The sequence below is a fragment of the Artemia sp. Qi Xiang Cuo genome, chromosome 9 (genome assembly GCF_049724085.1).
Source record: "Artemia sp. Qi Xiang Cuo chromosome 9, ASM4972408v1, whole genome shotgun sequence".
Lineage (NCBI taxonomy): Eukaryota > Metazoa > Arthropoda > Branchiopoda > Anostraca > Artemiidae > Artemia > Artemia sp. Qi Xiang Cuo.
The window spans coordinates 31434148-31459792 of NC_142802.1; the positions used below are offsets into that span (position 1 = coordinate 31434148).

Below are 25645 nucleotides of genomic sequence, written 5' to 3' on the forward strand. Positions count from 1 at the left end.
ATCTAAATGCGGGAGCTATTTTCTTCTAAATAGGATAGCTAAAGTTTCATCAGGAACCTAAGAAAAGTTCCCCTTCCCCTGAAATAGAATCCTGCGTAGTTGACCTACTTTAAAAAATATATGAGGGTTCCATAATTTTCTTTTTCACTACTACCCAGGTCTTAATTAGACTTTTCAGAGTCAAATCGACAAAGTAAATAGCATTATGTCCTAACTATCGTTCCCCGTGGATCTTCAAATGTAACCACATTGAGCACTGTAGATAAAAGATCCTGCTACACATAAATAAATCAATCCCAAAACGAATATAAACTAAAATGAATAGTCAAGCTTAAAAAGAACAGAAATTACTACAAACATGAGTGAGACTGCCCCTCCCTCAAATAAAAACTTCTAAAGGCCAGAACATTATTTTCTCTACAATGAAAACTACGAAGGCATGCTTACTAGACCTTTGGACTTTTTCACAACAAAATGGCTACCTAACAGCATTGAGCTACAAAGGGGAGGGGGCAAAAATTACTGCAGAAGGGGGCTGGTTGCCCTCCAATAACCTCCAGCTCTGAAGGAGGAAACACCCCCTAAAAGTCAAAGAATTTTAATGAAAATCTCACCATCAGTTTCAGCGCATCAGAGAACTCTACTTTAGAGGTTTCAAGCTCCTATGTGCAAAAAATCTGAATTTTGTATTTTTTGCCAGCAGAAAGATCACTGATGCGTGTTTATTTTTTTTTTTAGGGATGATCGTATCGAACCAATGGTCCTAAAACATCGGGGGAGGGCTCGTTTGAACTGAAATTTAAAGTTCTAGTGCCCTTTTTAAGAGACCAAAAGATTGAAGGGCAACTAGCTCCCCTGCCACGTCCCTTTTTTCCCAAAATCGTCCGATCAAAATTTTGACATAGCCATTTTGTTCAACATAGTTGAAAGGTTCAATAACTACGTCTTTGGAGACATTATGACCCCCCCCCCACAGCCCCTGGGGAATGGTCTTTCAGTTATAAAAAATTTTCCATTATTTACGTATGGGCACGTTCTGCGGATGAAGGATGACAGATTGCCAAAGATTATCCTTTTCGGCCAACCATCTAGGGCTAAACGGAAATCAGGTCGTCGGCAGTTGGGGTGGGAGAATGTCAAAAAGAAAAATTTAAAGGAAATGGGAGCTTCCTGGGAGGGTGTAAAGTGGGAGGCTTTGAATAAATTAGGATAGGGGAGGAGCGTGCGTAGCTGTGTTGGCCTCAGGCGGATTGGTGCTGCGGTGAGTTGTTAGTAGTAGTAGTATTTGTTATTGGAAAGTGTACATACATTTTTCGGGTGGCGGGTGAATTTTCAACTGGGGGGATTTTCCACGGCAGAATTTTCCATGGGGAGGAAAGTTTCCGGGGGTGAACTTTTCAGGGGAAATTTTATACTTGGAGAATTTGCCAGAATTCCTATACGAAATTCTTTTTATTTTGTCTTGCTTTCTCTTTGCCGACTCAATTTTACGTGTGCAGATGTTAAGGGTAATTGTCCGGGGTAAACTTTCAATGGGATTGAACTGTCTAGAGGATCTTTCCGTAGGGGGGGGGGTTCCAAGGAAGTGGAACCAGATTTCCCGGCATTATTTAAAAAACGATCAGAGATTAAGTAAAAAAAAAAGTTTTTTTTTCCAATTGAAAGTATGGAGCAACAATAAAACTTAAACCGAACAGAAATTATTACGCACATGAGGGGGAGTTTCCCCTTCCTCAGCACCTCGCTCTTTACGCTAAAGTTTGGATTGTGTCCCAATTCTTTAATAACGACTCCTGAAACACAACGGACGTTAACAATAACAACAAGAAGCTACTTTAAAAGTACTAAAAAATTTTAGCTTGAAGAGTGAGGTATTGAGGAGGGGGAAACCCCCTCGTACACACAATAGTTTTATGTTCGTTTTAAGTTTTAATGTTGCTCCTTGCTTTCAGTTGAAAAAACTTGTTTTTATTTAATCAGCTTAAAATGGCGATTCTTCCTCACTTGACAGTTTTTTCGTTTTGTTTTTTTTTCAAAACAAGTTTGTCGTTCTTTATTAGGTTGGTCCTAAGGGGGGCAGATAATATTCATTTCTAATAGACTATCACAAGCTCTAATAGCACCGAATTCGCTTCTTGTGTCATGTAAAATAAAACAGAAAACGAAACAGAAACAATCAAAACAACAACAAAAATGTAAAAACTAATTCAAAGAAATATATCATACATACAAACATCTCTCGGATTTTTTTTGGGGGGGAGGGGTAATGACGACGCCATTTTTAAAATAACCCAAGTATAGCAGCTTGGCCAAGAGCGTTCCTTTAACTGCTATTATATATAAAAATATTTTGCAACCAAATTTGTACTGTCATATTTTACTCTATGGCTTCTTAAAATGAAAGACTAATTAGAAAACATGACAAACCTTAATGTGAAATTAAAAATGCTTTTATCGTTCCCATAGGTAATAACCAAAGGAGTTAAATGCTTCTGAATAATTTCATATTCTCCAAGAAGACGACGCACGGAGAAGTAATCGTTATCTCGCCTCAAGTATCTAAGAAGCTCTTTAAGCGATTCTGAAATTAAAAAAAAAAAATTATATACGATGCCCGTATTAAAAAAAGGAGAAAGTTGGCACTCATTTGCGCTTGCTGCTTTTATTTTTTATAAATATTAAATAAAAAAAACAAGTTTTTTAAACTGAAAGTAAGGAGCGACATTAAAACTTAAAACGAACAGAAATTATTCCGTATATGAAAGGGGCTGTCCCCTCCTCAACGCCTCGCTCTTTACGCTAAAGTTTTTTATTGTTTTAAAAAAATAAAGTTGTGAGAGAGAGTCAAACTTTAGCGTAAAGAGCGAGGCGTTGAGGAGGGGACAGCCCCTTTCATATACGGAATAATTTCTGTTCGTTTTAATGTCGCTCTTTACTTTCAGTTTAAACAACTTGTTTTTTTTATTTAGTTTCTGATCGTTTTTTAGTTAATGCTGCTTTTGTTTGCATAAAAATTTTACTTTTCTTTTGCTAAATGAATGTCTTTACAAATTAACTTACGTAACTAACTTCTATATTCGTATATTTTTCTTCTGGCAAAAAATACAAAGTTGCAGATTTTTGCAGATATGAGCTTGAAACCTATGTAATAGGGTTTTCTGATACGCTGAATCTGACGGTGTGATTTTCATTAAAATTCTTTCACTTGTAGGGGATGTTTCCCCCTCTTTAAAAAATCGAGTAAATTTTCTCAGGCTCGTAGCCTTTGATGAGGAATACTAAACTTAATAAAATTTATATATTTAGGATCAGCATTATAAACACATTCTTTTGATACATTTATTGACATCAAAATTTCGTTTTTAAAAGTTTCGATTACTATTGAGCCGTATCGCTTGTTTTTTATTGTTTTTTTTATTACGTATATGTTATTACTTATATGAAGGGGTTCTCCCCTTAGTCAATATCACGCTCTTTACGTTAAAAGTTAAAAAAAATTTTTATTAAAAAACCCCAGAATAATAAAGGCCGTTTAATTAGAATAGATAGCTCTTTTGAAAGCACTAAAAAAAATTGTAGCGTAAAGAGCGAGGTATTGACTTGGGGGAGAACCCCCTCACATACGTTATAATTTCTGTTCGTTTTAAGTTCTAATATTCCTTCTTACATTTCAGTTGAAAAAACTTGTTTTTTTTTTATGTAAATGCTGATCGTTTCTTAAATAATGCTTAGAAATCCGGCGCCCCCTTCATAGAAATGTCCCTTACCCCAAAGAAACATCCTCCACGGAAATATTCTCCAGAGTAACCCCCTCCTCTAGCCCCCCCCTCCAGAAAAAATCCTTCCTGAAAATGGTTGTATACTTCCCAATAACCAATAAATAATGCTGGCAAGTCCGGCGCCCCCTTCATGGCACTTTCTCTTCCCCCATAAAAGATTCCATCATGAAAAGATCCTCCAACATAACCCCCGAGCCCCCCGTCACAACCCCAAACAGAAAAAAAACAACAGAAAAATTCTTTAAAAATCCCCAAAACCAATAAAAAATTTTAAAAATGGGTAAAATTAAAAACATTTATCCCTCCCTCTGGGAACTTCGGGGATTAAGTCATCCTAAAAGACATATTCATCATATTTTCGACCATGCTGAACAAAATGGCTATCTCAAAATTTTGATCGGGTGACTTTGGGAAAAAAATAAGCGTGGGAGGGGGCCTAGTTGCCCTCCATTTTTTTGGTCACGTAAAAAGGGCACTATAACTTTTAATCTCCGTTCCAATGAGCCCTTTCACGATTTTCTAGGACCACTGGATCAATACAATCACCCCTGGAAAAAAAAAACAAACAAACAAACAAACAAATAAACACGCATCCGTGATCTTTCTTCTGGCAAAAAATGGAAAAGTCCACATTTTTGTAGATAGGAGCTTGAGACCTCTACATTAGGGTTCTCTGATACGCGGAATATGATGGTGTGATTTTCATTAAGGTTCTCTAACGTTTAGGGGGTCTTTCCCCCTTTTTTCGAAAATCAGCCAAATTTTCTCAGGCGCGTAACTTTTGATGTTTAGCACTAAAATTGATAAAAATTATATATTTGAAATCAGCATTTAAATTTGATTCTTTTGATATATCTATTGGTATCAATAACCCGTTTTCTAGAGTTTCGGTTACCATTGAGCCGGGTCGCTCCTTACTTACAGTTCGTTACCACGAACTGTTTGAAAATGGTTAACGTATTTTCCTGGGGATAAAAAACCCTCCCAATTAAGAAGTTCATAGCCAAAAAAATACATATAAGGAAAAAGCATACACAAGCAAGTTCTTTTTGAAGAATGAATATTTTTAAAAGAAAAAAGCTTCAAATTTTAAGAAAGAAACGGGAATCTTCCCGTTCAAATACACCAAACTGTTAATATATAGAGTCAAAACAACAAAAGAAATATAGAGGAGCGCTAAGAAAAAGTAAAAAAGTCAGTGGGTTCATTTTCAGTGAGAAGAAGGTTAAAGAAGAAACAGGAATATTTTCAATATATTTTGAGTTTTTTATTTTTATGACCAAAGCAAGGTGGTTATTGGGGTAACTGAAAAGAGGTTTACTTTAGAAAGGAACGAGACCTTCTGATAAGAGAGCCATTTTTTCATTGGTTGTTTCATGAGTTTTTTCCGTTTTAATATCATGTGTTTTTATAGCTCCGCATCAAGCAGTTCGTGGTAACGAACTGTAAGTAAGGAGCGACCCGGCTCAATGGTAACCGAAACTCTGGAAAACGGGATTTTGATACCAATAGATACATCAAAAGAATCAGATTTTAATGCTGATTTCAAATATATAAGTTCCTTCAAGTTTAGTTCTACCCATCAAAAGTTACGCGCCTGAGAAAATTTGGCTGATTTTCGAAAAAAGGGAAAAAGACCCTCTAAAAGTTACAGAACCTTAATGAAAATCACACCATCATATTCAGCGTATCAGAGAGCCCTACTGTAGAGGATTCAAGCTCCGCTATGCAAAAATGCGGAATTTTGCCATTCTTGCCAGAAGACAAATCACGGATGCGTGTTTTTTTTTGTTTTTTTTTTCAGGGGTGATCGTATCGACCCAGTGGTCCTAGAATATCGTGGGAGGGCTCATTGGAACACAAATTAAAAGTTCTAATGCCCTTTTTGAGTGACTAAAAAAATGGATGGCAACCTCCCACGCTCATTTTTTTCCAAAGTCAACCAATTAAAATTTTGAGATAGCCATTTTGTTCAGCATGGTCGAAAATATTGTAACTATGTCTTTTAGGATAACTTAATCCCCCGAAGTCCCCGGGGGCAGGGCTGAAAGTTATGAACTTTACCCAATGGTAACATATAGTAGCCTATTGGTTATTGGGAAGTATACAGACGTTTTCAGGGGGGATTTTTTCTGGTAGTCGGGGGACGTGGGTCAGGGGTTATGTGGGAGGATCTTTCCATGAAGGAAGTTTTCATGGGGGAAGGGACATTGCTATGAAGAGGGCACCGGATTTCCAAGCATTATTAAAAAAAAAAGATCAGTAATTAAATAATAAAAAAGGTTTTTCAACTGAAAGTAAGCAGCAACATCAAAACTTAAAACAGACAAAAAATATCACATATATTATTGGTTTCATCCTCTAGTCAATGCATTTCTCTTTAAGCCAAAGATTTTTTTAGTACTTTCATAAGAGCTATTTATTCTAATTAACGGCCTTTGTGATTTTAAAGAATTGGAACAAAATTCGAACTTTAACTTAAAGAGCAAGGTATTGACTAGGAGGCGATCGCCCTAATATACATATTAAAAGATATATGAATATAGAAGTTCGTTACGTAAGTTAATTCGTAAGTTACGTATATTTATTACTAATAGAAACGTTCGTAAATAAAATTAAACAAATTTCGAGAAAGCCCTTTAACAAATAAAAGTAAAATGAATATACAAATTTTGTTTTAATTATTCATGTACGGTGAGCCAACATCAAAAGCTTCATTAATCCAAAAACGTTCATAAATCAAATTAAAAAAACAAGTTTTTTAAACTGAAAGTAAGGAGTAACATTAAAACTTAAAACGAACAGAAATTATTCCGTATATGAAAGGGGTTGTCCCCTCCTCAACGCCTCGCTCTTTACGCTAAAGTTTGACTTTCTCACAACCCTATTTTTTAAACAATAAAAAACTTTAGCGTAAAGGCGTTGAGGGGGGACAGCCCCTTTCATATACGGAATAATTTCTGTTCGTTTTAAGTTTTAACGTCGTTCCTTACTTTCAGTTAAAAAAAACTTGTTTTTTTTATTTAATTTCAATAAATGTTGGTCTATGTGTCATAGTACATACTGAACGATAGAGAATTTAGTGCTCCATGTGTAATAATAGTGCATTTTTTAAAAAATTCGGCTTCTTTTCAGTTTATTACCATATGATGTCTTTCAGCGATTTCCGGCCATTCTTTTTTTTTTTTTTTTCGACGAATTCAAATTGAACAAAGTGCTATCGAAACATCCCGAAGAATTAACCAGGCGTTTGGCAAGGATATTATTAATGAACACACTGTTCGGAATTTTTTTGCAATTTTTTTTTTCAAGGGATATTATTCTCGAAAATGAGCCCCGAAGTGATCGACATAAAATAGTTTAGGACAAAGATTTGAGGACCCTGGTCGAGAATGGCCACTCACAAGCGATGCGTGGGAATACATAAAAACTGGGTCTCGGCTCCCATGTTGTTTTAATTGCTAAAAACCTTTTGGAAAGGTCAAAAAGCTTCAAAAGTGAGTACCCCACGATTTGAACGATCAACAGAAATTGTCACGTTTCTAGGTCCGTTTTTCTTTGCTTTTCCACAACCAAAGCGATATTTTGTGGATCGGATTGTCACGTGGGATGAAAAGTGAATCCTCTACGACAAAAGGAAATGTTCAGGACAGTGGTTGGACACTGATAAGCGACCCAGGCACTTCCCAAAAGCGAAAATCCAAGAAAAAAGGAACACAAAGGAACACTGTATGATGGCCAGCCGCTGGTGTGATCCGCTCTAACTTTCCGCAACCGGTCCAAACCATCACGCCAGAGTTCTATTATGAGGAAATCAACAAAATGTACCGAAAATTACGGCAGCAGCAGCTACTGGTCCACTGTAGAGGTTTAATCGTGTTCCACGCACCCGTCTACACGTTTTATGAAATATCGTCAAAAAATTAAACGAATTGACTGTCGAAGCTCGCCATACTCCTCAGAACTTTCGTCAAACGACTACAATGTTTTCAAGTACTTCGCTAACTTTCTCACCGGTACAACCTTCGTCAATTCGAACGAGGCAAAAAAGGCCCTCGTCAACTTTTATCAAATCACCCAGTTTTTATGCAGTGGGAATTAATCGACTAGCGTTATGCTTGCAAAAGTGCAGCAAAACGAATGGCTTTTACTTCCGTTAAATTGAATAAGTAATCGATGAGATTTGCAGTTTGAAGAAGCCTTCTAAAATCAGACAAAACTTTTGAAACAACCTAATATTTTACAGTATGGAGAACAATTTGCCCTCAAATTATTTGTCCAATAAATATGTAAAAGCTGAGAAAATATCACCCCCGAATGGAAATGGAAAGACAGTAATGTAAAATAGAACAGTTTTTCAAAAGATATCAATCATATTGTCCAATAAAGGCAAACTAAAACACCTTTTCAATTCAAATACAAACTGACCCCACCTTGATTTTAATTAATGACAACAAAATTTGATTTAATTACAACAACCTCCATAGCGGTTTAGTGTTGAAACCAAAAAATAAATCTAGAACAGATTGACGCTTTCAAGCATGCATAAAAAATGAAAATGAGTGGCGATTGTGCACAGCGCAGTCAACAGTTCAATTCATAATTTGCAAATTGTTCTCGGTTTAGGCGTGTTCCCTACAAAACTTTCCTAAGTCCAGGATCTCCAGTTCAGGAGATCACCTTGTGTGAGGGGGGTCCCCTCATATTACATTCATATCCAAAGGTTATATTTATATACTTAACTGTAAAAGGGGAGATGTGGTTAGCATTTCAAAAAAAAAAAAAAAAAAAATCAAAGGAAAGTTTTATCTAGCAATCAAAATCAAGTTTTTTATTCAGTAACCTTTTTACCGACCAAGTGAGAAGGGGACTATTCACTTTAATTTCCTTTTTTCAGATTTGTATATGTTTCGTTTTGCACCGACGACAGCTGAGCAGTGTCCTTGGATGAAATACTTGCATTTCCCTTTTTTTCGCTGTCTGTAAATCACCTCGTTTTCATATAGTTTCTTGTATTGGAATAAAAAGGAGAACTGTATATTGAACGCACATGGCTCCTTACTCAGGCAGCGCCAGATTCTGATCATATTTCAAACAGTCGAAATTTTACGAAGAAGTCACCAGGGATGCAAATAGAGCTGGAATTGTTCGTGGCTATCCTTGCTGCCTTTAATGTATGCTTCCACTTACGTATACCTCTAATCAATGTCCAGAAGTCTTTACAAGCAGAAGGTGCTTATTCTAAAGGACATCTTATGTAAACGTCTTTGCATTCAAGAGCAAACTCATTAAAGGAAACTTTACATTTGAATGCGCTTTGAAACCAACGACAAGGATCACATTCATGGAATAAAAAACAAATTACGACTACAGAAAAATTACTCTGAAAACTCAGCAAAGTTACACCAAATGAAGTCAGGTGCCATTTTCACTAAGGCAATTTGAGCGGAAAAAGATATTATATAAGAAAAAAACCAAGAGGTTGTAGCATAGAAAATAAGGAAATAAAAATGATGCTTAATATTCATGCTTGAGCAAAAACGACGCAGTAAAGTAACTATGGATGCAAAAGAAAAAACAAAACAATTTTCGGGAAATTACAACATTTAAAATCGTACTGGTATTTGGAAATGGATTACCAACAAAAGTAAGAAAGTATTCCCTACAGCTACATCAATAAAGGGAAGGGTTGTGGGAGGGCTTCAAGAGTGTCCTATAAGTCACAAGAAAATAGAGCTGTCAATGAAATCCTAGCGATAACCACTATACTCTTACCAAGTCTTTTGAAAAACTCCTTGTCAGCACCACTGCGAGAAAAATTTAAAGTTCTATACAGCCCCTTTCAAATACGGAATAATTTCTGTTCGTTTCAAGTTTTAACGTCGTTCCTTACTTTCAGTTAAAAAAACTTGTTTTTTTTATTTCAAATACAAACCCGTCAGTTTTTAACTGTTTTCTTATTTGGCTTATCTTTAGACTATAATTATGAAGAACACATCCTAAACCTTTCCATAACTTCCCTTCTAAACATCAACTTTACCAATCAAAGTTTCTAATGAATCTTAGTACGTCTATACTTTACTTAACCATTTTTTGGTGTTAACGCAATCGGTATATTTTACTATATACATTACTTTACTTACTTACCCAAGGTATACTTTACTTACCCTATTGGCATAAGAAAACCCTGCCTCCTTCTTCTATTAGCATTCAAATCTATTAAACTATTTATGGTAATCCGGAGTAAGATAAAGAGGGAACTTTGACAATAGAAACCAGCCTTATCCTTTGTCTTTATTAAATAAAAAAAAACAAGTTTTTTAAACTGAAAGTAAGGAGCGACATTAAAACTTAAAACGAACAGAAATTATTCCGTATATGAAAGGGGCTGTCCCCTCCTCAACGCCTCGCTCTTTACGCTAAAGTTTATTATTGTTTTAAAAAATAAAGTTGTGAGACAGAGTCAAACTTTAGCGTAAAGAGCAAGGCGTTGTGGAGGGGCCAGCCCCTTTAATATACGTAATAAGTTCTGTTAGTTTTAAGTTTTAATGTCGCTCCTTACTTTCAGTTTAAAAAACTTGTTTTTTTTTATTTTATTTCTGATCGTTTTTAAGTTAATGCAGCTTTTATTTTGGCTAACCGTCATTGAATAAGTAAACAAAATTTGCATAAAATTTTTACTTTTGTTTTGCTAAATGGATGTCTTTACAAATTAACTTGCGTAACGAACTTCTATATTCGTATATTTTTCTTCTGGCAAAAAATACAAAGTTGCAGATTTTTGCAGATATGAGCTTGAAACCTATGTAATAGGGTTTTCTGATACGCTGAATCTGACGGTGTGATTTTCATTAAAATTCTTTCACTTGTAGGGGATGTTTCCCCCTCTTTAAAAAATCGAGTAAATTTTCTCAGGCTCGTAGCCTTAGATGAGTAATACTAAACTTAATAAAATTTATATATTTAGGATCAGTATTATAAACACATTCTTTTGATACATTTATTGACATAAAAATTCCGTTTTTAAAAGTTTCGATTACTATTGAGCCGTATCGCTTGTTTTTTTATTGTTTTCTTTATTACGTATATGTTATTACGTATATGAGGGGGTTCTCCCCTTAGTCAATACCACGCTCTTAATGTTAAAAGTAAAAAAAATTTTAGATTCAAACACCCCTTAATTACAAAGGCTGTTGAATTAGAATAGATAACTCTTTTGAACGCACTAAAAAAAACTGTAAATTTAAGAGCTCGGTTTTGACGTGGGCGACAACTGCATCCCTTATGTTACAATTTCTTTTTGTTTTAATTTCTAGTATTGCTTCTTACTTTCCATTGAAAAAACTTGTTTTTTTTAATTTAATTTCGGATCGCTTTGTAAATGAGTTTTTGTACTCCGGCGACTTCTTACTAGCCATGTCCCATACCCCAAAGAAACCTCCTCCACGGAAAGATTCTCCAGAGTAACCCCATCCTCTAGCCCCCCCCCCCTCCAGAAAAAAATCCTTCCTGAAAATGTCTGTATACTTCCCAATAACCAATAAATAATGCTGGCAAGTCCGGCGCCCCCTTCATGGCAATTTCCCTTCCCCCATGAAAACTTCCTTTATGGACAGATCCTACAACATAACCCCCGACCCCACCCTTCCCTCCCACTACCAGAAAAAAAACCTCCTGAAAACTTCTGTATACTTCCCAATAACCAATACTATATGTTAACATTGGGTAAAGTTCATAACTTTTAGCCCTCCCCCTGGGGACTTCGGGGGATTAAGTCATCCTAAAAGACATATTTATCATATTTTGACCATGCTGAACAAAATGGTTATCTAAAAATTTTGATCGGGTGACTTTGGGAAAAAAATAAGCGTGGGAGGGGGCCTAGTTGCCCTCCATTTTTTTTGTCACTTAAAAAGGGTACTAGAACTTTAATTTCCGTTCCAATGAGTCCTCCCACGATATTCTAGGACCACTGGGTCGATACGATCACCCCTGGGAAAAAAATAATAATAATAATAATAAAAAATAGAATAAACACGCATCCGTGATCTTTCTTCTGGCAAAAAATGCAAAATTCCTCATTTTTGTAGATAGGAGCTTGAAACCTCTACAAAAGGGTTCTCTGATACGCTGAATATGATGGTGTGATTTTCATTAAGGTTCTATAACTTTTAGGGGGTCTTTCCCCCTTTTTTTGAAAATCAGCCAAATTTTCTCAGGCGCGTAACTTGGAAAAAAAAATAAATAAAAATAAACACGCATCCGTGATCTTTCTTTATTCAGCTTTAAGGAAATACACAAAGAGGAGCTAGGCTACTAGATGATTTATCAAGCTGTACAACAAACAATACAGTGAGACTTAGCACTTCATAATGTCTTTGCCAGGTGACGATGCTAACTTGGGAAGATAGGCTTCAATCTACCAGTGAGGTATTGCTGCCATAGACCAGTAGGTTCTAATGCCACAACAGGGCATTCTAAGAAATCAGCAACACCTCTCTGAGAAAAACGAATCAAAGTAGTTCTCTCCTTTCCATTAAGAACTATATTTAAAGAGCTCTTTACTTCCCATTCAAATCAAGAATCGCCTTCAAGAACCATTTCAACAAGGAATGGAACAATAAAATTATACCATAGAACATGCTTGTACCATATTACTCTACTTCATAACAGCACTTGACAGAACTGTAGGATATCCCTCATAGGTTATATCTTCCTCCCACTAATACCAGAAGCAAGATCACAATCAAAAAGGAGGAACTATAGATCTTAAAAGAAACAAATTTGTTTCCAGTAAAAAGAAATTACTGAAGACATGACGGCTGTATAAAGAATAGACTCTATGTACACTCGGCAATTAGCCGACAGAGCAAAGGGGCTCATGCTAATTCATACATTCTTCGCACACTTGGTGAACACTGAAGTTTCATTTTAACGTTCACCCTCGGTCCCTTGGTATTGTAAACATGGCCCTGCATTTATAGCCCAACTTTGAAAAACAAAATCATTCCAAATACCTTGACAATCAATATCTTTCTGATAAGTTTCTTCAGCCCAATTGCCTATTCTTGTACAGCTTGTAGTAACCTGTGCTTCCTGCCAAGGATCAAGTCTAGTAGGTCCCTGCAACAAGAAAAGATTATTTTTGAATATTCAAATCAAAAGGTTTTCTTTTGTTACAATCATATCAAAGCGACTGATTTAGTTTTTCTTTCTAAGGGGAAGGGGAGGGTTGAAGATTTTTCTTGATGCAGCAAGGCCAGAAAAAATCGTAATTTTACATAAGCTTAAGGAGGTGTTTTTATTTCTTGAATGCAGTTTATTTAGTTGTCTCTTTCCCATGAATTGCATCACAATATTGACCAAAATCACACCGTTAAATTCGTCACTTCTAACAATCATGGAACGGAGGTTGGAACACTTTATCTTGAAAATTCTAGAACTACCATAAATTTTTTAGTTCTAACGTCCTTTTTTTAGTTAACAGAGATAAGTCATGTTACAACAAGTAGCTGTTTTAGCCATTAATTCAAAAAAAAAACTTTCCGAAAAATAAGTTTTTCAAAGAAAAGTAAAGGCAATTTTAAACTTAAGCTCAGTAGATACAAATACCTGTTAAAACTCAAACTCAAAACGACCAGAAATAATAGGCAGCACGCTAGCGCTGCCTAGGTAAAGAACGATGTGGGCACAATGTGTTGCTTTTAGGTTCTCCATACCCGGGCACTTCGTATCGAAGGAGTTGTTATAGCAACTTCTAAAAGGGCTAATTCGATTGGAAATTGGAGTGGCTAGTGCCGTTTTTAATAGTCGAAAGTGATTGGAGGGCAACTATCCCCCCCACGCCCATCATTACCCCAAACACTTCCAATCAACAGTTTGAGTTAGCCATTTGGTTTAGCATAGTTGACATCCAAATAGAAAATATGTTTTTGAGGAGGACACTCCCTCACAACCCTCAGGGCAAGGGTTTTAAGTTATGCCCTGGGGGCATATAAGGTTTTTATAGAAGGCGCTATTGTAGAAACTTAAAAACAGGCTCATTCGATTGGAAATTCAAAGGGCTAGTACCCTTTTTAATAGTCGAAAGTTATTGGTGGGCACCTCGCCCCCCCCCCACGCCCATCATTACCCCAGAGACATCCAATCAAAATTTTGAGATAGTCATTTTGTTCAGCGTAGTTGATTTCCAGATAGAAAATATGTTTTGAGGAGGACAATGCCCCACATTCCTCAGGGCAAGGGTTTTAGTTATGCCCTGGGGGTGTATAAGGTTTTTAAAGAAGGCGTTGTCGTAGAAACTTCAATAGAAGCTTATTCGACTGGAAATTCAAAGGACTAGTGCCCTTTTTAGTAGTCGAAAGTGATTGGAGGGCAACTAGCCCCCTTCCCCCCACATTGTCAAAAAGGTGCACATACATTTGTATTTTTTCAGTAAAGTACAAATTTTTCAAATCAAATGAGCCCTTTTTCAAGTATCTATGACAAAGATTTCAATAAAAACCTTATATGCCCCCAGGGCATAACTTAAAACCCTTGCCCTGAGGTCTGTGGGGGAGTGTCCTCCTCAAAACATATACCAATTATATACCAAATATTCAATTTGATGTTGTTTATACTTTCCAAGACTGTTCAAGACGCATATAGTTTTCAGTAAAGTGCCAATGACGCAGTAGGTTTTAGAATTTTACAGTGCGAGAGGGAGGCGATACCCACTCTTGTTTGTAGTGATTTTTGTTCGTGTCAAGCTTGGTTTGCATATTATCAAAAAGGTTTGCATAGTATATAAATTGTCAAAAAGGTGTCTGTGAAATATCCAAGGAAAAACTAGCCTAAGGGTAATACATTGGAATGTCAGGGTATGTTGTTGGGGATTCTGAACTAAATCAAAAGAAATTCTGTGCATTCAATTTTGTCAAAAAGGCATATCTGCAATATCTCAGGAACAACTAAGGGTAGTAACTTAAAACTGTCAGGGTATATTGAGTGGGAAGTTGAAGTAAATCAAATTACACTATGTGCATCCATGGCTGTCAAAGGATGTGTTTGTGATGTCTCAGAAAATGTTAAGAGAATTATGTTAAATTTTTAGGGTGTGTTGAGGGGGATTGCTGATTAACATTTGTTTATGCTCAAGTTTGTAACATGATGGGGTTGGAATTATGTCAGTCCTAAAATATCAAAGGTTATGCAGATTTTCAACCATTTATTTGAATATTATTCCTCATACCCATCCATCCAAAGCCCTATAGTATGGCTATTAGTAAAACTTTATACAAAATTATGAATTGATTCCTAATGAAGGGAAACTGTTGGGGGACTTTTCTGTGGGGAGGAGAGGGATCTTCCGCGGAGTTTTATGTGGGAGGGGGAGCTACTATACTCATAATACATTTTTGTGGTCCCAAAGGAAAGAAAATAAATGAAAATTTCCTCACAAAAAATTCCCCTGTGCATATTAATAATTATTGTACCTTTAAATTCAAAGTATTTGAAAAATCCCCCCTGCAGACAACTCTCCTTCAGATAATTCCTCACTATTTGGCAAATTCACTCCTCCGAGCAGAAAATTACCCCCCCCCCCCGAAAATTTCCCTTCATTGAGGAATTGAGTCCAAAAATCAAAAAACATAATATTGTACATAATCAATAAATATGAACATTGACTTTTTATAAATGTCATGCTTTCTAAAATAGAGTCAATCCTAGACTAAATAAAGTTGTCATTTTGCCCATATTTATATAAATTACCTAACTAATCTATTTTGATTACATATGCAAAGTTTGGAAACAAATATACAAATCAAATTCATTTTAATATGCATACTTTCCACAGTAGAGTTAATCCCAAACTGAACAAAGTTGTCCTTTACCCCACATTTATATTAATTACCTTATTAATGTATTTTGATTGCATATGTAAAGGGTTGGAAAAGGACATGCAAATCAAATTAATTTTATCAAGAACAATCCCCCCTCCACAGAATACCCCAACGGAAAATTTTCCCCATGTAAAATAATGATAGTATTTTAAATGTAAAAGTATTTGAAAAATTAAATTGATACCAAATTAACAAAACTGTTGAATAAAGAGAATTCATTGAAAAAGAAACTTTATAATTTCAGGAGTGTGGTATATGACAGAAATCATAGTCAATGAACCTGTTAATTGAATATCTAGAAAATGTGAGTAGAGTAACTGGAAGGAACTATAAAGTATTTTTGTTCAGGGGGTCTCAATTTCTGTCAGTGCAAAAAGTACAAAGGGGGCCTGGGGGGGGGGGTGGAATTAATGCCTAAAACCTTTGCAAGAATGTTCTCAAGAAATTCTTAAAGTTTCTTGGTGATTGGATGAACACTGTAGTAATACATACAAGATACACACACACACACAGTAATACATTTGATTTACATCAAGCTTACCTGTCAAACATTCCTGTAATCTCCAAAGAAACTCAAGGGAAATTCTCCGCCCCCCCTAGAAAATTCCCCACCAGACAATTTTCCATCATGGAAAATTCCACCCCTTCCCCCCTGCAGAAAATTCCTCTGTGGATGAATAATGATCATATATTTAAATGTAAAGTGTTTGAAAAATTCTCAGTGGAGAATTCCCCTGCAGAAAACTTCTCTACACAAAATCTAGCCATAAAAAATTTCCATTTCCCTACAATTCCCCATAGAAGATTTTCCTCACCTTTAAAATACCAGTTATATTTTTAAATTTTATACCTAAAACCTTAACAGTTGATTTTACTCAACAACTTGGCAATTGGATAAAAAGACATTCTTTTAAGCCTAACAAAAAAACACAAGGAACCATATGCCACCATATGCTTGAAAACCCTTTTAGGGCTCATGTTAGACCTTACCCTAGACCCTCTAGAGCCAGGATTGGTGCATATGGCATCTACAGTACCTTGCCAGATGCCAAGTTGAATTGTACCCATGACACTCTCTCACTGCGGTTGAAGGGACAGCTCTGTACTTCTAAGGTCCCAGTCATACTGGCATCATAAGATGTGCTTTGATTGACCTCTTTTGTGCCTCTCCTCTGTGTGCCATTCAGGCACTAAATTTGGGAGTTGGTCCTATGGCATAGGAAGGAAATTAACCCAAGTACAGTTATCTCCTGTATTTCCTAATGTATGGCTGACTGGTTTACTTGCAAAATTCTAAGTTAATGACCTTTTCCTGCGGCAGCATATTCAGGACTCTTCTAAGGCACATGCTTTCAAAGAGCAGGATAAATTTTTCTTGTTGGGCATTTAGTTTCCAGTACTTGCAAGCATAGAAGAGAAAAGGCATCACATTGATATTCAGTAGAATAAGCTTCAAGTGTAAAGAGGATTTACTACTGTGCCAGACCAAGTTTACTCTTTATTTCGTTGGCTATTTCACCATCATTTTTGATCCAATTCCCAAGATACTTAGATTACATGACTTACCAAATCATTTTATTTTTTTATTTTAGTATAAGTGGAGAGTCAGATATAACCTTAATTTGCACTTTGGAGCAAAATTAAGGTCCATACTGGATCTGTTGTGCTAACCATGCTCTTTGTATTTCTGACTTTCACTACATGTCCTACCTTTTCAGTCTTTTCATCTATGGTATCCAGCAGCCACTGAATTTGCAGCATTGCACCTTCAAGAAGAATAATGTCATGTATGATGTCCATATCATAGATCTGTTGAGAAGAAGATCTGTTGGCTGAAGAAGAAGATCTGTTGGCTGCAAATCTTCATTCCAAAACCTTAACGCTGCCATAAATATAACCCATTACAATGATAAACAGGAACAGGGATTGGACACATCCCAGTTTGATGACACAAAGTACCTTGAAGAAACATGTGTCTCCATTTTTTGTGTGCAAACCTTCACTATCTCTAAAGAATGCAATTATCATTTTGAATAGTTTAGCAGGTGCTCTATAATAATTCTGAATCTTCTATAAAGTGTCCCTGACAAAAGAATCAAATAATTTTTTTAAATCAATAAGGAGCAAGTATAGTTTTTGGTTCTAATCCATGGACTACTTCACCATCAGCCTAACAATGAAAATAAGAACAAACTAAGACTTACAAGGTACCTATGTTGCTCTTCTCTGAGATATAAGTCAGGGCCTGCTCTTGGATGTTGTTGTATGAACATGGGTAGTATTTTACTAAGCACAGACATTAAGTGTATGACCTCTAGTTGTCATAGATTTATACACCACCTTTCTCAGAGACTTTTAATAATATATTTCTGGTCTAGTTTTCAGGGAAATTTTTTGTTATTCTAGATGACAATAATAAGTGGAGAATATACTAGGGCAAGGTTTTTTTTTTACTTTTTCTTTGAAGAGATATAAATGAAGGTATTTTTTTAAACATTTAGGGGGGAGCAATTTGGCTTTTTTATGATCAAAACACCAAAATTATACCCCTAGCACATCTGGATGGCAGCATTTAGTATATTTGGAAAGAGAATTGAAAAACATATTGAATGGTATATTCTTTTTTCTAAGCTCTACTAGGCCTTCTAAATTCGGTTCTAAAGGAACCAAATGTCACCATTGGCCTTTACTCCGACTACCCTTCTAGGACTCAACATAGAATTTGTGTATGGTGGAAGTTAAGAGTATTTTGAAAGACTACCAAATAATGCATTAACCCAAGATAAAGTTCTAGTTGAGAGGCCTCTTGCACTCTTAGAAAGTTGCTCAGTTAGGTCAATAGAATTCTCAGAAATGAATCTATGGTCTAAAATATTCTTTGGGGAGGTGTTATTGGGCTACTCTTTCTGCCATTTCCTGGTTATTGGGGCTTTGAAGATTGCACAGACAACAAGTCATTACCTATCTAAATTTTGACAAAAATATTTTACCTTAATTTTGAGTTATCAGTCTCTTTTCAACTGACTATAGTTTTTGAAAATGCAATTTCTGTTATTTCAGCAGGAGCCTAGTCTGCACTGTAAATTTTTACCAAATCATATTATTGACTTAGAAATAAAGTGAATATACCACCCAATGCCTTTTTTTATGCTCTTTCCAAATGAATTTTACCCCCACCCCTATATACCAATTCGAGGTATATATTTGCACAGTAGGGGGTTGGGGGTAAAGTTTATACTTACCTCCTATTTACATCAGAAATAAAATTTGCCCCTACCCCCCTAATGTGCAAATATATATGGTAAATATCTACCAAATTCAGGGTTAGGTTAGTTTGTAGAAATATATACCCTGAATTGGCATATATAGGGGGGCTGAAATTAATTTCCGATAGAAATGATTATTATATTCATAATCAGCATAAAGAAAGGCATCAAATGGTGTATTCGCTATAGTCCTAACTCAATAATATGATTTGGTAGATATTTACCATATATACCTTGAATTGGTATGTATAGGGGTGGGGGCTAAAATTCATTTCCGACAAAAATTATTATTATATGTGTAAAGAGCATAAAAAAGGCATCAAGTGGTATATTCACTTTATTTGTAAGTCAATAATATGATTTGGCAAAAATTTACCATCTACACTACTGTTCATATCTTTAAAACCTTATGTACCAAATTGAGCAAAGACATGAGGCTCAAAACATTCTCCTTGTGTCTTCTTTGAGCAGATGCCTTGATGAGCCTATATTTCTTAATGTTTCATTTTTATTGCACAATTATTATAAAGGTCATCAAACATAAGTTTCCTTTGAATGGGTGGATATAGTTGCTCTATAGGTAAAATTCTACTTTAGTTACTTTTGGCTATCTTGGAAAGGGGTTGGGTTGGGAAAATGAAACTTTCAGGGATGGATCTACATGCTAAAGTATGTCCCGGGAAGGTACTTTGAAGTACCTACCTCCACTCACCCCCCCCTCTATATAATGGTAAATTAATGCACATTACTAGTTGTTTTAGCTCACATTTCATCCTATATTACTATCATAATTATCAATCACTGCTTACCTTATACAACTTCAGCTTTTAACCGTGTTCATTAAAATATATTCCAAAATCCTATTTTCATTATAAGCCATTTAATTTTCAACCCATGCTGACTTTGGTCATGGTATAATGAAACCTGGTTTGTTGTGATGTCACAACTTTACTTATCATACCCCCTTACCCTTAAGGGTAGCATGCAGGTGCCAAACAACTCTGTGTTGATAAGCCATTTAAACTTTGTTAATTAGGGAAAGAATTTGACGAGAGATAGACCAGTAAAAATAACCAAATCGTTTTTAAAGGACAAATTATGTCATGGGAAGATGTTTTTGAAATCCCTCTTCCCCCCAAACTCAAAATTTTCTAAAATTCTACTTTAGAAGCTTTTAAAATATTTCTAAAGCAGTAAAAGATAGAGTGCTAAAACATCAGAATCGACTTCAGAGGACACGTTATATCACGGGAAGAGGTTTTTGAAATCCCTGTTCCCCCCAAACTCAAATTTATCAAAATTCTACTTTAAAAGCTTTTTAAATATTTCTAAAGCACTAAGACATAGAGCGTTACAAACATCAGAATCAACTTCAGAGGACAAATTATGTTATGGGAAGATGTTCTTGAAATCCCCTTTCCCCCCAAACTCAAACTTTTCCAAAATTCTACTTTAGAAGCTTTTTTAAAATATTTGTAAAGCGCTAAGACATAGAGCACTACAAACATGAGAATCGACTTTAGAGGACAATTTATGTCATGGGAAGATGTTTTTGAAATCCTCCTTCCCCCAAACTCAAAATTTTCCAAAAATTTACTGTAGAATCTTTTTAAATATTTCTAAATCACAAAAAGATATATAGCTACAAATATCAGAATCAACTTCAGAGGGAAAATTATATTATGGGAAGATGTTTTTTGAAATCCCCCTTCCCCCCAAACTAAAAATTTTCCAAATTTTTACTTTAGAAGCTTTTTTAAATATTCCTAAAGCGCTAAGACATAGAGCGCTACAAACATGAGAATCGACTTTAGAGGACAATTTATGTCATGGGAAGATGTTTTTGAAATCCTCCTTCCCCCCAAACTCAAAATTTTCCAAAATTCTACTTTAGAAGCTTTTATAATATTTCTAAAGCACTAAAAGATAGAGTGCTAAAAACATCAAAATCGACTTCAGAGGACACGTTATATCACGGGAAGAGGTTTTTGAAATCCCCCTTTCCCCCAAACTCAAAATTTTCTAAAATTCTACTTTAGAAGCTTTTTTAAATATTTCTAAAGCGCTAAGACATAGAGCGCTACAAACATCATGAACAACAGAAACATTGTATGTACATATGTCATTCAAACTCCACTCCGGTGGGAGGAGAAGGAGTCATTGTTGAGATAGATGAAGCCAAATTTGGGAAGCGTAATTATAATTGTGGTCAGATTGTCACGGGTGCTTGGGTATTTGGTGGAATAGAGCAAGGAACTGGTAATTCATTCATGGTTTCTGTGCCAGATAGAAGTAGTGCCATGTTGTTGGGAATTATCCAAAACCGAATCCATCAGGGACAACAATTACCAGTGACTGTTGGAGGGCCTAAGATTGCCTGGCTAGCCAGGGCTATCAGCATTTACGCGTCAACCAAAGCATACATTTTTTTGATCCTGGAACAGATGCTCACACACAAAACATCAAGAGACACTGGCGTGAAGTTCGAGACAATATACCCAAATATGGCAGAAGAGAAGAACATATGGAAGGATATCTGGCAGAGCACTATTTCAAAAAAAATATTCAATCTCCTCGAGAATGCACTCTTTCATGAAACATATATCGGAGCTTTATAACCCGAACTAATTTGTTTTTATGGGTAGTATTTACTAATTAATTTTTAAAATGTTGTAACAGAAAATTTGGCAATTTACGGTATCTAACCCCATTTGTTCTTAAAGCAATTCAAGTGTTTATTCCAAATAGTTTAGTGTAGCAATCTTCATTCTTGAAGCTACGAGACGTTATTAAAGTCTAAATAGGGAGGGGGAGAGAGGGGGCAGAAGTACATATTTGACTTTAGAACAATTGGTACTTGTTCATTATTAATAACCCACTACAATACAAAAAAGATTTTAATTTTGATTACTGATCATAAAGTAAAATAAAATTGTATTAAAATATAATATTTTATAAACAAATTTTTGCTCTTTCTTTGCACATTAGGGGGGGGGGGGTAAATCATATTATATATTAAATATGTAACCTAACCTAGGTACCTTTTTCCCTCCCTAAACCCAAAAACCAACAGTTTAAATATTGTAAACGCAATAAGAAATCACGCTTTGCCATCCATTTATCTAACAGACACCCGTTTGTCTGGTTTCCTTGTACAGTCTATAGTAGTGGATTATTTATAATGCACAAGTACCAAATAATCTATATTTGTCTTGATTATTTTTTTTGGAAATTCTGTAACATTTTGAGTTGGGTAACCGCATAAAACACATTCAAATAGCTTAATCCTATAATGTTGAAAAATTTTGCTTTTCTTTTTTACATCCCCGATTTAAAATATGTAAAAAATGCTGGAACTTATATAAAAATTTTCATTCAAGTGCAAAGGTTAGCTGCAAGGGGATTTGATAGCAGGGGGAGGGCGGTGGTCAGCAACCTGCTTACAGTGCCCCTGCTTATACTAATCTAAGCTGACCATTTCGTTGCAACATGTTGCACTGGAATCATGCTCTAAAATCTGGTTGATAATTTGCCTGTCTAAAAAATTTGTCTGAGTTGTAAAAGGGGGAAACAACCCCTAAAAGTCAAAGATTTTAATAAAACTCATACCATCAAATTTGTGGTTCTTGGTGAATACACACCAGAAAATCACCCCCAGAAAATACCTCCCCACATGAAATACCCCCCCCACGGGAAATACCCTCACAGAAAATCCTCCCCCCCCCAAAAAAAAAAAATACCCCCATGGAAAATAAGGCTTTTCAAATTTCAAATTATCAACCAGATTTTAGAGTATGAAGGGGGAATGGGATGAATGGTAAGGGGGATTTCAAAAACTTTGAATGACCTTTAAAAATTTGTGAGTTATAGCAACGGAACCATGCAAAATAGATCTTCTGTTTAAAAGTACAACAAAATTGTTTTCAGCTTCAAAACTTTGCTCAATCCCAACTTATAAGGTTTTAAATATATGCAAATACATTTCCTAAATTTTGGAAATAAAACATATATGGCTTAAAATTCTGCTCAAATAACTGAAATTGCATTTTCAGAACTAAAGCCAGAGAAAAAGAAACTGATAACTGAAAATTAAAGTAAAATGTTGTTTTGTCAAAATTTCAATGGGTAATGGGTATTTCAAAAATATCTTCCCATGACATAAAAACGGGGGAGGGCGGGGGCGGTGGTCAGCAGCCTGCTCGTGGTGCCCCTGATTATACTAATCTAAGCTGACCATTTCGTTGCAACGTGTTGCACCAGAATCATACTCTAAAATCTGGTTGATAATTTGCCTGTCTAAAAAATTTGTCTGAGTTTTGTAAAAGGGGAAAACAACCCCTAAAAGTCAAAGATTTTAATAAAACTCATACCATCAAATTTGTGGTTCTTGGTGAATACCCTCCGGAAAATCATCACCCCCCGAAAATACCTCCCCGCGGAAAATACCCCCTCCCCCCACAGAAATACCCTCACGGAAAATCCCCCTCCCCCCCCCAAAAAAAAAAATACCCCCGTGGAAAATAAGGCTTTTCAAATTTCAATTTATCAACCAGATTTTAGAGTATGAAGGGGGAAAGGGATGAATGGTAAGGGGGATTTCAAAAACTTTGAATGACCTTTCAAAATTTGTGAGTTATAACAACAGAACCTTGCAAAATAGATCTTCTGTTTAAATGAAGTACAACAAAATTATTTCAGCTTCAAAACTTGGCTCAATCCCAACTTCTAAGGTTTTAAATATATGCAAATACATTTCCTAAATTTTGGAAATAAAACATTGATAGCCTATGGCTTAAAATTCTGCTCAAATGATTTTCAGAACTAAAGCCAGAGAAAAAGAAACTGACAACTGAAAATTAGGGTAAAATGTTGTTTTGTCAAAATTTCAAAGGGTAATGGGTATTTCAAAAACTTCTTCCCATGACATAACTTGTAACATTGATATGGCTGAAAATTCTGCTCAACTAACTGAAATTGCGTTTTCAGAACTAAAGCCAGAGAAAAAGAAACTGATAACTGACAATTAAGGTAAAATGTTGTTTTGTCAAAATTTCAATGGGTAATGGGTATTACAAAAACATCTTCCCATGACATAACTTGTCCTCTAAAGTTGATTCTGATATTTGTAGCACTCTAGGTCTTAGCACCTTAGAAATATTTAAAAAAGCTTCTAAAGTTGAATTTTGGAAATTTTTGAGTTTGGAGGGAATGGGAAATTATTGTAGAATTAATTTGGCCTCTCAAGTCAATTCTGATGTTTATAGCGCTCTATGTATTAGCGCTTTACAAATATTTAAAAAAGCTTCTGAAGTAGAATTTTGGAAAATTCTGAGTTTGGGGGGATAGGGGGATTTCAAAAACATATTCCCATGACATAAATTGTCCTCTAAAGTTGATTCTGATATTTGTAGCGCTCTATGTCTTAGTGCTTTACAAATATTTAAAAAAGCTTCTGAAGTAGAATTTTGGAAAATTTTCAGTTTGGAGGGAAGGGGGATTTCAAGAAAATCTTCCCACAACATAATTTGTCCTCTAAAGTTGATTCTGATGTTTGTAATGCTCTATGTCTTAGCGCTTAAGAAATATTTAAAAAAGCTTCTAAAGTTTAATTTTTGAAAATTTTGAGTTTAGGGGGACGGGGGATTTCAAAAACATATTCCCATGACAAATTGTCATGTTAAGTTGATTCTGATATTTGTAGCGCTCTACGTCTTAGCGCTTTACAAATATTTAAAAAAGCTTTTAAAGTGGAATTTTGGAAAATTTTGAGTTTGGAGGGAAGGGGAAATTATTGTAGAATTAATTTGGCCTCTAAAGTCAATTCTGATGTTTATAGCGCTCTATGTCTTAGCGCTTTACAAATATTTAAAAAAGCTTCTAAAGTAGAATTTTGAGTTTGGGGGGATAGGGGGATTTCAAGAACATCTTCCCATAACATAAATTGTCCTCTAAAGTTGATTCTGATGTTTATAGTGCTCTATGTCTTAGCACTTTACCAATATTTAAAAAGATTATAAAGTATAATTTTGGAAAATTTTGAGTTTGGGGGGAAGGAGGATTTCAAAAACTTCTTCCCATGAATTAAATTGTCCTCTAAAGTTGATTCTGATGTTTGTAGCGCTCTATGTCTTAGTGCTTTAGAAATATTTAAAAAAGCTTCTAAAGTAAAATATTGGAAAATTTCGAGCTTGGGGGGAAGGGGGATTTAAAAAAACATCTTCCCATGACATAAATTGTCCTCTAAAGTTGATTCTGATGTTTGTAGCATTCTATGTCTTAGCGCTTTACAAATATTTAAAAAAGCTTCTTAAGTAGAAATTTGGAAAATTTTGAGTTTGGGGGGAAGAGGGATTTCAAAAACATCTTCCCATAATATAATTTGTCCTCTGAAGTCGATTCTGATATTTGTAGCACTCTATCTATTAGTGCTTTAGAAATATTTGAAAAGCTTCTAATGTATAATTTTAGAAAATTTTGAGTTTGGGGGGAAGGGGGATTTTAAAAACATTTTCCCATGACATAAATTGTCCTCTAAAGTTGATTCTGATGTTTGTAGCACTCTATGTCTTAGAGCTTTACAAATATTTAAAAAAGCTTCTGAAGTAGAATTTTGGAAAATTTTGAGTTTGGGAGGAAGGGGGATTTCAAGAACATCTTCCCATAACATAATTTGTCCTCTAAAGTTGATTCTGATGTTTGTAATGCTCTATGTCTTAGC

At 35.3% G+C, this 25645-nt stretch overlaps 1 protein-coding gene across 1 annotated transcript in view; it reads right to left on the minus strand.

Moving 5' to 3' along the window:
- Positions 1 to 17476, minus strand: part of LOC148948566 (uncharacterized) — a 73819-nt gene extending 56343 nt beyond the window's left edge. The window contains exons 1-3 of the mRNA XM_089094966.1: positions 17372 to 17476; positions 12797 to 12902; positions 2428 to 2581 (exon numbers count right to left, since the gene is read on the minus strand). Of these exons, the coding sequence (XP_088951092.1) occupies positions 2428 to 2581; positions 12797 to 12902; positions 17372 to 17461 (350 nt within the window). The 5' untranslated portion in view covers positions 17462 to 17476. The remainder of the gene's footprint in view (positions 1 to 2427; positions 2582 to 12796; positions 12903 to 17371) is intronic.
- Positions 17477 to 25645: the final 8169 nt, after the last annotated feature.